We start from the raw sequence: 10,721 nt of genomic DNA, 5'->3' as shown, positions 1-10,721 counted from the left end.
CCGAAATTGGAGGTTGCCGCCCTTTCTACAACAACGACAGTACGATCGAGAAGACATTATTCGATAAGACATTCGACCATCCGTACTTGACTCTCCGTAAGGCTGCTGCTTTTTGTGCTTGTAGCCACCTGTTCGTGAGCGTTGTCGTCAACTCCTTACAAGGAGAGGCGGCAATCTTCANCTTGACTCTCCGTAAGGCTGCTGCTTTTTGTGCTTGTAGCCACCTGTTCGTGAGCGTTGTCGTCAACTCCTTACAAGGAGAGGCGGCAATCTTCAATTTCTGCGGCCCTTGGCAGTTAAGTTTTGTAGGTTGAAGTACAGTCCTTCCTGCAACAGGATTCTCGCCTGCCTTATTATTCTTCTACAACAACGACAGTGGGATCGAGAAGACATTATTCGATAAGACATTCGACCATCCGTGCTTGACTCTCCGTAAGGCTGCTGCTTTTTGTGCTTGTAGCCACCTGTTCGTGAGCGTTGTCGTCAACTCNTTCGATAAGACATTCGACCATCCGTGCTTGACTCTCCGTAAGGCTGCTGCTTTTTGTGCTTGTAGCCACCTGTTCGTGAGCGTTGTCGTCAACTCACTACAAGGAGAGGCGGCAATCTTCAATGTCGGCGGCCCTTAGCAGTCAAGTCTTGTAGGTTGAAGTACAGTCCTTCCCGCAACAGGATTCTCGCCTGCCTCATTAATCAGCCGTGGCTTCCCTGAGCGGTCACCTCTTGCCGGTTGAAGTGAAGTCCTTCCTACCCTTTCCTTCCTGCCCTTTCCTTGCCACCCTGTGCAGCTTCCGCTCAGTGGCCTGGCTGCTGTCTATAAGTATTTCCTTCCGTCCTTCGTCTCTCGTCTCTTCATCTTCAAACATCAACATTCCCAACATCAATCCATCACTTCCATCAGTCCCATCAGCAAGCCATCAGTCCCGTCAGCAATACCAACGTCGCCATCAACATTACCATCACCCTCCCGCCATCATCTCCAGCAGCAGCTTCTCTGCTCGAAGGTGCTCTCCACAACAAACCCATCTCTCGTTTGTACAGCCAGCCAGCTTCCGTGTTCTTCGCTGACCGTCTTTCAGAGACTCAAACCCACAACCGTCACCATSATGAACCAGTCTTCTCCAGTCTTGGTCACCGTCGGTACTGGCTCCAGCAAGAGCACCGGCATTGTCGAGATGCGAGCCGCCGCCTTAGAGTTGGCAGCACCATCCAAGTGGCCGGTCCCAACCTCCACCACGACCCAGACCAGCACGGTGACAATCACTCCGGCCTGGACCACTTTGCCCACCGTGACACTCCTGTACACCACTACCAAGACTAAGAAGAACGACCACACCACCATCACGGTGCCTCGCACCCACAGCAAAAACAAACGGGCTGAGCCCACGGACTCTCTCACCTTGTTGCCCGATGGCTCCCTTGGAACAATCCTGCACAAGCATACGACTACCACTTCCACTCGGCACAAGACGTCCTTCACCACGGTGACTCCGACGGTCACTCACGTCTCCATCCACTCTCCTGCTCCTTCCATCACCAGGCAGCAGAAGTTTATCACCGCCACCAGCACGACCGGTTGGACGACTATTCCTCCCACGACCATGATCATTCCTGGCACAGTCGTGACTGGCACCATTCCTGCCACGCCCGTGACTGACGCCGTTCCTTTCACGACCCTGACTGGCACCACTCCTCGCCTGATCAAGACCGTCGTCGTTCCGCCAAGTCTCAGCCAACTGAGCGCGACCAGCATCAAGCAGCCGACCACCGTAGTCTMCACCGTGCACGAATCGATTACCACCACCGCCGTGGCGAATGGAGCCGTCGTCCCCATCATTACATCAACCGCCACCTCCACTCACACTCAGCCCCACAGCCAGAAATCCCACCACCGAGACCTCGCGGGCCGCCCATGCCCAACATATCACTTCGGCTGTGACCCTTTCGACTTCATCAACAAGAACTGGTTCTGGCTCCTCGCCATTCCACTCATCCTTTTGGCTGCCGCAATGTGGATCTTTTTCCGCCGCTCTCGTCCCCGTGATGGAACACCCAGCAGCCAAGAGGGCGACCAGCAGGCTGTTGTCGCCATGGAGAATGGAGAGCGCAATGGAGAGAGTGAGATTGGAAAGCGTGAGATTGAAGGGCGCGAACCTGCGATGCCGTCCAGAGCTGCGCCGAGACCTAACCTCAGGTCCGTTGCGGTGTATTAATCCACTCACCCTGACTCACCTCACCTGATTCACCTGCAACAAACCTACTCACCCATGGGTCTTCACTTGCTACCTAGATAGTACCTATTCAAAGTACCTAATCAAATTACCTAATCACATCTGTCCCACGTCTCTCCGTCTTGTCGATCCTGTGTGATGTACGCTCCGCTGCACTCTCCGCCCCCGACTCTCCGCATCGCCGACCGCAACTCTGCTCTGCTGGAGGGGGTTAGGCTAATGATACCGCTCCGCTCCTTCGAGACGATTTCGGAGAGTGAGCATGTCTCTCCAACGTTATGTCTCGCCATCTTGTCCTGTATAATATATGCCTGCGTAATGTACGCTGCGCCCTACCCTCTATATTCCGCTCTCGACTCTCCGTATCGTCGACCGCAACTCTGCTCTGCTGGAGGGAGTTAGGTTAATAATACCGCTCCGCTCCTTCGAGACGATTTCAGAGAGTGAGCATGTCTCTCTAGTCTTATGTCTCGCTATCTTCTCCTGCATGATGTATACCTGCGTAATATATGCCTGCGTAATATACGCTCCGCCCTATCATCTACACTCCGCTCTCGACTCTCCGCGTCGTCGACCGCAACTCTGCTCTGCTAGGGGGGATTAGGCCTACAACTCCGCTCCGCTCCTTCGAATCCTTTCAAGGGATTCGCAGGAGATGAGCCCACCCTAGAACACTCCTCTAAACCTTCGCTGCGCCCAAAATCGCTTCCCAGGGCTTGAGTGTGATCTTGCCTTGCACTTCTTTGACCGGTGCTCCGGCTTCGTAGTTTCCAGCAACCCACTTCTCCACACCCGCAGCATCAGGAATGTCAAACTCCACACTCTCTCCCGAGAAATTCAGGACAATGACAAAAGCCTCCTCTTTGCTAGATCTCTTATACGCAAAGACTGACTCGTGTGTCTCGTCAAACAGCCGGTAGTCACCATACACAAACACATCTYTGTGGGCTTTTCTGTTCGCCAGTCCGCGCTTCCAGAACTGAAGGACTGAAAGATCATCATCGTCTTTGGCTGATTGCTGAGCCTCGGCGTTGATGTGGGTGTAGTCGTCGTTCACACGCCTGTCAAGTCTTAGCTCATGACCATCATTGCATTACACCTCAGCGTCGAACTCACATCCAAGGCGTCACGCCTTCCTTGCAGAAACCAGCATTGGCAGTATTGTTCCACTGCACCGGCGTCCTGGCATGATCGCGGGCTTTCTTCTGCAATATCATTCGAGCATGCTGCAACTTCTCTCCGTCGCCGGGGTAAAGATCGTTCATCTTCTTCCAGTAATTCTGAGACTCGATATCTTTGTATTCAGCCGGATCCCAGGAGGCAGGCACATTTGCCATGGCAATCTCTTCGCCCTGGTAGACATACAATGTCCCGCTGAGTGTGGTCTCCATCAAAGCGAGAAGTTTGGCTCCCAGCTCGCGGTACTGTGGCGAATCATCCGTGATGATGGAGACACTTCGGGGGTTGTCTACGTCAAGTGTTAGCAAGCTTTCACGCACTCATAGACGTGCCACTCCTCACCATGGTTCTCAATGAACACAGAGTTCCAACCTCCCCGCTCACGCATTGCATTCTGCCACTTTGAAATGATGTCTCGGAGCTCCTTCGTTTCCCATGCACGTAGCGTCATCCGAGCTGCTCCCGGCTCGTTGCTGATGTCCACAACCTCGAATATGAAAATCATGTTGAGTTCATGTCGCTCCTCTCCGACCACCCGAAGCACTTCGTCCTCGTCGTTGATGAATGGCATCTCACCAACAGTGATCGAGTCGTATTTTGACAGCACCTTGTCATTCATGTCGCGAAGAAACTCATGCAGACGAGGTCCATTGGCGTAGAACTTGTGTCCAGGCTGGTACTCGCTATTCTTGTCGAAAATTTCTGCGTCTGGGAATGTCTGAACCTTCGAAATAAGATTGATTACGTCCTGGATTGTTTGTGACACGTTAGTAGAGATCTAGTAACCGGGATAGCAGCGCGGGATAGCAGTGATTGATGGAAGACTCACCATCCGGAATCCGCTGGCACCGCGGTCAAGCCAGAAACGAAGAATGTCGTGCACAGCCGAGCGAACCTTTGGATTTTCCCAATTCAAGTCAGGCTGCTCTGGAGTGAAGAGGGCAAGATAATACTCTTGAGTCTTCTCATCCCAGGTCCACGCGCTGTTTGCCTCGCCCAGGATCATCGACCAATTGTTTGGTGGGTGACGATTTCCCTGCTCATCGTACTTGGCGGGCTTCCAGATGTACCAGTCCCTGTACTTGCTGTCTTTGGAAGAACGGGAGTCGAGGAACCAGGCATGTTGGTGTGATGTGTGATTCACCACGAGATCCATCATGAGCCTGTTTGAATCAGCGACACATTCTATGGAGCCATTGTTTTCGATGTTCACTCACTTCATATCCCGCTTCTTCAAGTTTTTGATGAGCTCATCGACATCAGCCAAAGAACCATAGACGGGGTCGATGTCCAGATAGTCGGAGATGTCGTATCCCCTGAAACCGAGGAGGGTCAGCATGAATCGCAAATTAGTGATCTAGGACGTTTGARTCAACTCACATGTCAACCTGCGGAGATCTTTGCTCGTCAGCATCAGGATTGCAAAAGAGAGTGATGGAATTTACTTGTAAATTGGCGACGTCCAAACAACATCGACTGGGCTGATGTGAGCATTGATCATGGATAAGAAAACAGTCGTGCTCAGCACTCACCGCCGAGCTCTTTCARGTAATCAAGCTTCGCCGTTATGCCATTGACCTACGGCTTCGGATCAGTATACAGCAGGTAGCCTGCGTATCGCCTGGTCTCAGCACATGGCTCGCTCACATCTCCCCATCCCGGCTTTGATCCCGATCCGGTTGAGTAGAATGAAGCGGGATAGATTTGATAGACAACCTGAGCAGGAGCAGCGCGAGGATTAGCAAGTTGCTGTCTGGCAGAGAAGTGGTGTGTCATCTTCTCCGATTGGATATCTTACTGCCTCCTTCCACCACTTGTGAGCGTTTGCTTGCTGTGTGAGGGCCATGGCGAATGGTTAGGTTTAGGTAGGCTGAGTATGAGCGGGGAAAAGAAGAGACAATGGAGCGTTGAAAGGTGAAAGGAGAGCAGAGAAGCGTCGCCAGAAATAGTCGCAGAGAGTAGCTAAGGTATGCCACTCTCTCGCTGTACTTGCCGAGTGTAAGCGAGTCCCGAAAATGAGGCCGTTGTGGGCTGTGTCGAGATGAAGATCTCGATAGCGGTGGAAGATGAGAGCTACCTTACCTTACACTTCTGGATGGATGGAGGGTGGAAGGGCCATGACGACTGGGCGATGTTTAGCTTGTCAGCTTGTGAACGTGGGGTGGGGTCACTGTGTGCTGGGGTGGTGTGCACTGTGCACACTGTGCAGAAACTACTGCAAGTCCCCGGTCCGTGCTGCCGACGATCGGCTGGACATCATCTCTCCAGAATCCCCACCGTGTCTCGTAACTTCCATATATGTACTTGCTACAGGTTCCTACCCAACACACCTCAATACCACGAGAGATCATGAGGCCCGCCGATGCGCGCGGGATTTCTTGACAGTAGGCAGGAGCCAGTGCGACAACCATGGCATAAGGTATGCTGCAGTGGATGCTGACCCAAGATCAAGGGAGCAGTCGTACGCCGCCTCGCATTGCTGAAGCTCATGGTACCATGCCACCAGCAACATGACCGGCCTGACATTCCAGTCCAACGCGGACACCTGCGCCACTGGCCGCGCTACTTTCTGAGAAGTGGTGCTCCGAGTGAGTCTTCCAGCACGCTCTTTCTAGTCAATCTTCCTTAAGACATTGGCTTTTGTGGCTGACCATCGCATATGTTTCCACTCAAGAGGATGGGATTGGAGTTGGTCTTGCTCGCGATGCGATTACGCGACACGTAGAGCGGCGCACACCGGGACGGAGCCGCCTCGCTACGGATGTTGAGACCATTCAGGAAGCTCTCGGCTGGTCGTCCGCTTCACCTTACTACGTTGAGGTTTCCCAGACTACGCATGCTACCTTACAGCGTCGAGACTTTCCCCAAACACCCATCACCAAGGCTCACACTCCCCCGAAGCCTTTCTGATAGGAAGGTACTACGGACCCCACTTACCTTTACTTTWGCTTTAGTTCGATAGTGACTCAATCCATAACATGATCGACGATACTATCACTTTCGACCGTCCTACCCCGAAGCCTGTTGACAATCCCAACAATAACACCAATWAGATAGTGCCCCCGTGGTGGAAGAGGCTTTTCGACAGACTCAAGAGGCTGGATAAGCTGCGCGGCAAGAAACCTCCGTCACCAAGGAATCCTGAGAAGCCGAACCCTAAAGTAAATCCCGAAAACCCAGGCCCTGAAGCGAATCCTAAATACCCAGGCCCCAATTTGAATCCTGATGATCCGGCCCCTGGAATACCAAGACCTGACGATAATGTTCCTGGAGGACCGGATGATGGAGTATGGCAAGATCCTCATGAAGGATGGGGCAGACCTCTCGATGAATATCCCCTTACCTACGACCCGCTTGAAAAGTTGGACATGGTTAAAGATATCGAGCTCCTGGGTATCGATGGCGGGGCCCCCTCTGTAGCCGATTCGCTGGAATTGATCTACAGGCCAGACCAATGGTCGCAGGCGCGGCATCTAGGGCGGCCAAATAAGGCGCCAAAGAATTGGCTACCTCGAGAGGAACTACAAGAGTATCTTGAAATTGAAGACAAAGCTCGAAATGCAGAGTCCGTACTCGAGAAGGAAGCGCAAGCGCAAACTCTCGAGGAAACCGCGGAGGGGATTGCTGGATCTCAAGGTTCTGAAGTGAGAAGGTTGCGCAACGAGGCTGCGATAATGGAGGCGAAAGTGGTCGAGGGTGTGGACAGCCGTAATTCGTTGTGGAATGAAGCCGTTGACCAAGTTGGCGAGCTATTGGAAACGGACGTCCCCGGAGAGTACTCGGCGGAGGTGGAGGCGAATTTCGACAAATTCCGGCTTACTTACGAGGCGGAAGTAAAGGCGGACTTGGGGACCAAGCAAAAGATCAAGCGCTTGGCAGGGAAAGCGAGCAAGCTCGACTATCAAATCCGTCAGTCCAATCCAATCTACAAATCACTCCTGGAAGACGCCGACCGTCTGCACGAAGAAAAGATCAAAGCTATCTCAGAGGCGAGGAAGGATCTTCTGAAAGTCCACTGGGCAAACCAGCCCGAGATGTTTGCACACTGGCTGTCACAATGGGATGGAGGCTTTTTCTGGGACAAAGGTACTACCATTGCACAGCTCACTGAGGGAAAGGCCGAAGCGAGAATCAGGAAGCCTTCGGATGAAATTGCCCCAGATGATACAGACCCATACACAACGATCACGCCAGAGCACCGGACCGACTCTGCCTCGCAAGCGACTCCAGGCACAACCGCTGCTCATGGCCCTAAGGCGTCTAAAACCGCTGAGGGCGCTTTCACAAGTGGTAACGTGGACTCTGCTACGCGAGCAGCTCCCCCTGCTTCTGGAGCTCGGAAGACTGTCATTGGGAAATCGATTCTTCCGACTATCCCTGTAACCAAACTGGTTGTGGGGAGCATGACTTCTGGCACCACTCGTACCTTCACTACTTCCAGCACCTCTTATACCATCACTACTACCGGCACCTCTCATGCCATCACTACTTCCGGCACCTCTCATGTCATCACTCAGCCTCCTCCAATCACAACCACAATCACGTCGCCTACGGGAACCTCGACTCCTAACTAGAGGTGTTCTTCCACTGTGTTCACAGTGATAACCACAACGTACACATGGTGGTTGCTGCTGTAACAGGAAAGGTATGCCACTTCATCCAGATGGCGGACAGGCTACTTAGCTAGCACCTTAGCTAGCGACAATATCATTAGTTATGTGGACGTAATCCGGCCCTTCCTCCAAATCTTGTGAACATGTCCAGGGTGTTGTGTAAGGCGTACAACTCTACTCTTGACACCTCTGACGTTACTAYCACAGCGTCTCCTTGGGTTCGATGCAAGGATGCGAATGCTAAGAGTCCCAGTGGACATGCACGTGAGAGACGTCTTAGAGATGGTAGGTTAGACGAGCAAACTGCTCGAGTGGGTGGATGATTGGTGTCCTTCGATCTTTGACAGGGGCGTTTTGAGAGGCAGCTCTCTTGGATAGTGGGGTAGGTCATTTGAGAATGCGTGGTATGTAGCAATTAGCTACGCGATGATTGACCCGGGGTCTTTCCTTAACTTGGCGAAGACCGTAGATCTTTCTCGGCAGTCTTCGCAGCATCCCTCGAAAGCTTCATCTCTCCTTCAAGTGCACTTGCGGGGCTCCTTTTGCGACCTCGAACTCTTTTTAAGATCCGCGACTCCCGCACGGTGGGTGATTCAGCGAGCTGGCGGTGCAGAAGTTCTGCAGAAATCGCAATGCAAGTAACGCATCGGTGGTAAGCGTGGGTGATTTTCGAGCTGATGTCGGGCCGTGGGAAACCAAATATGAACGCCATTCAACGCTCGCCGTCAGTACCTTATAGGTTTCGGGATATGTACAGTCTCTGTTCCGTCATTACAATTTGTGTCGTTGATCATGCGTCGTCATTACGATTCCGCTCAGATGGGTAGCAGCTCCAAAACGTATATGATGGCGTGGACGATGCCTGGCTATCGAGAGGTCAGTACGGCGGTTCTTTACGCTCTTGGTGCCCCACTCGGGTCAATGGATACTCACAATCTCCGCCGCTCTTATGGCAGCTCCCGGTGTGGCCACTGTTTGACCTCCGTTTATGATGAACCCGCCATTCGCCGTGGGGCTTCCTCCATCCTCCATGCCTGGTGTCGAAGGTGATGTTGCCGCCACCAGGCCGCCGCCGTTGGTCGTAGTGCTTGCAGATTGGAAGTTGGTTGTGCTTGCGGACACGCCCGTTGCCGTCGAGCCAACGCCCACCAGACCGCCCGACGCGTCTACGGTTCCGCCTGTGATGATGCCTCCAATGGTTCCCGTACACGCTGCACCTGACGGACAGCACGCTACGGAGCCTGCCGAGTCCGCAGAGCATACGGCGTCAGAGACGCAGCAGAGGGATGGCGCCCCGAGATTTGCGCATGRGTCGAAGCCTTTCGGACAAGTGTTGCTGTATTGTCGTTTGAGCACATCGTGCGGCGGCGCGGCGGTGGAGTTGGAAAGTGATTCGGGCAGGTAGTCTTGTAGAATGTCGGGCAGCGCGGAGAGAAACGGATGCATGTCGCGAAGTTGGAGTGCACTGGTGAGGAGTGCTGCCGGGAGCAAGAGGAGCCTTGAGGAGCGCATCTTTGGAAGATGTGATGATGTGTGGTGGACTCAATCGATATGAGGCTTTGTCTGATGTAATGTTGTCTCACGATCGCCAGAATTTGGCCCAGCAACTGCACCAGCGCACGGACCCCACCAGCTTCACTCCGACGTCACTCTCCGGAATTATCTCGAAGGAGCGGAGCGGAGTTGTAGGCCTTACCCCCCACCCCCCCCCCCTCTAGCAGAGCAGAGTTGCGGTCGACGACGCGGAGAGTCGAGAGCGGAATGTAGAGGATGGGGCGGAATGTACATCACGCAGGATCGACAAGACAAAGAGACATGAGACAGATGTGATTAGGTAAGCTTGATTAGGTACTTTGATTACACTACGCACAGCGGAGGACATTCCTCTTCGGTGCGGGCCGCGGTTCTCTACAATGGGATTCGCTGTAATCCCAGACTTTGCAAGGATACTCGGGAAGCGCAATGTCCTCCGCTGTGCGCAGACGCTGTAGGTATTTAGGTAGCAAGTGAGGATCCATACAGAGTGTGGCCCGCATACAGGAATCACACTAAAGAGACAGGGAGGTTTTCATCCAATGCATACTCCATTCTGTCGACAATTGACGCGGATTGGACAAGACTTCCCGCTCAGATTCCCGTATGCACGACTGGGGGTGTAGGTGAGTAGGTTCGTCGCAGATGAATCGGGTGAGGTGGATTAGGGTGAGTAAACCACAGCTACCTTACGCAGAAAAGGACTTGCGCGTAGGAACCGGACTTGCGCGCAGGAACCGGACTTGCGCGCAGGAACCGGCGCCCGCTTTCCATTCAGACTCTTGTGAAAGAGATCTCCATGATGGTCGATGATGTCCAATTTATAGTAACTGTCTGAAGAGTGAACTAGTAAGTGCCGACCCTAGCTCCTGCCTGCCCTACGAATGTAGATAGGCAGGCGCAAGCCTTGGAAGGCGCGCATAAGAAGGAGGCAAGGAGGTAACGTGTGCAAGGAGGTGTTGGCTTCTCGTGGTGTTGACTAGCGTCTGGCCTGATTTGATGCCTGAACGTTGTAGGCTGAGCTGCTGCGAAAGGAAAGTCTCGGCGTCACAAGCCCGCAGCTCAGCTCTGATACGTCGTTTCCCCTCGACTCACCCATGATGAAAAGGCCGACTTCCAGGTTGTCTCCTTTGACGTTCCGCCCGCGGAGCGAGGAGAGAATAAT

At 53.2% G+C, this 10,721-nt stretch overlaps 4 protein-coding genes; 2 read left to right on the top strand and 2 right to left on the bottom strand.

The window, feature by feature from the left end:
* Nucleotides 1-1,106: 1,106 nt before the first annotated feature.
* Nucleotides 1,107-2,213, top strand: RCC_03062 (uncharacterized protein; the record flags this gene model as incomplete). Its single annotated transcript, XM_023768354.1, has 1 exon — nucleotides 1,107-2,213. The coding sequence occupies one exon, from the start codon at nucleotides 1,107-1,109 to the stop codon at nucleotides 2,211-2,213; it is 1,107 nt and encodes a 368-aa protein (XP_023624122.1).
* A 697-nt stretch (nucleotides 2,214-2,910) lies between these two features.
* Nucleotides 2,911-5,256, bottom strand: RCC_03061 (related to alpha-amylase; the record flags this gene model as incomplete). XM_023768353.1 has 10 exons in its annotated part: nucleotides 2,911-3,292; nucleotides 3,348-3,699; nucleotides 3,753-4,158; nucleotides 4,240-4,573; nucleotides 4,628-4,726; nucleotides 4,791-4,808; nucleotides 4,856-4,886; nucleotides 4,943-4,988; nucleotides 5,058-5,126; nucleotides 5,209-5,256. The coding sequence occupies 10 exons, from the start codon at nucleotides 5,254-5,256 to the stop codon at nucleotides 2,911-2,913; spliced, it is 1,785 nt and encodes a 594-aa protein (XP_023624121.1).
* A 1,132-nt stretch (nucleotides 5,257-6,388) lies between these two features.
* RCC_03060 (uncharacterized protein) lies at nucleotides 6,389-7,984 on the top strand (the record flags this gene model as incomplete). The annotated part of the gene is made up of 1 exon (XM_023768352.1): nucleotides 6,389-7,984. The coding sequence occupies one exon, from the start codon at nucleotides 6,389-6,391 to the stop codon at nucleotides 7,982-7,984; it is 1,596 nt and encodes a 531-aa protein (XP_023624120.1).
* Nucleotides 7,985-8,838: 854 nt separating this feature from the next.
* On the bottom strand, nucleotides 8,839-9,535 carry RCC_03059 (uncharacterized protein; the record flags this gene model as incomplete). XM_023768351.1 has 2 exons in its annotated part: nucleotides 8,839-8,889; nucleotides 8,957-9,535. The coding sequence occupies 2 exons, from the start codon at nucleotides 9,533-9,535 to the stop codon at nucleotides 8,839-8,841; spliced, it is 630 nt and encodes a 209-aa protein (XP_023624119.1).
* Nucleotides 9,536-10,721: the final 1,186 nt, after the last annotated feature.

Source organism: Ramularia collo-cygni, assembly GCF_900074925.1.
Source record: "Ramularia collo-cygni strain URUG2 genome assembly, contig: RCC_scaffold03, whole genome shotgun sequence".
NCBI lineage: Eukaryota > Fungi > Ascomycota > Dothideomycetes > Mycosphaerellales > Mycosphaerellaceae > Ramularia > Ramularia collo-cygni.
This window is presented reverse-complemented; position numbering and strand designations above follow the sequence as displayed.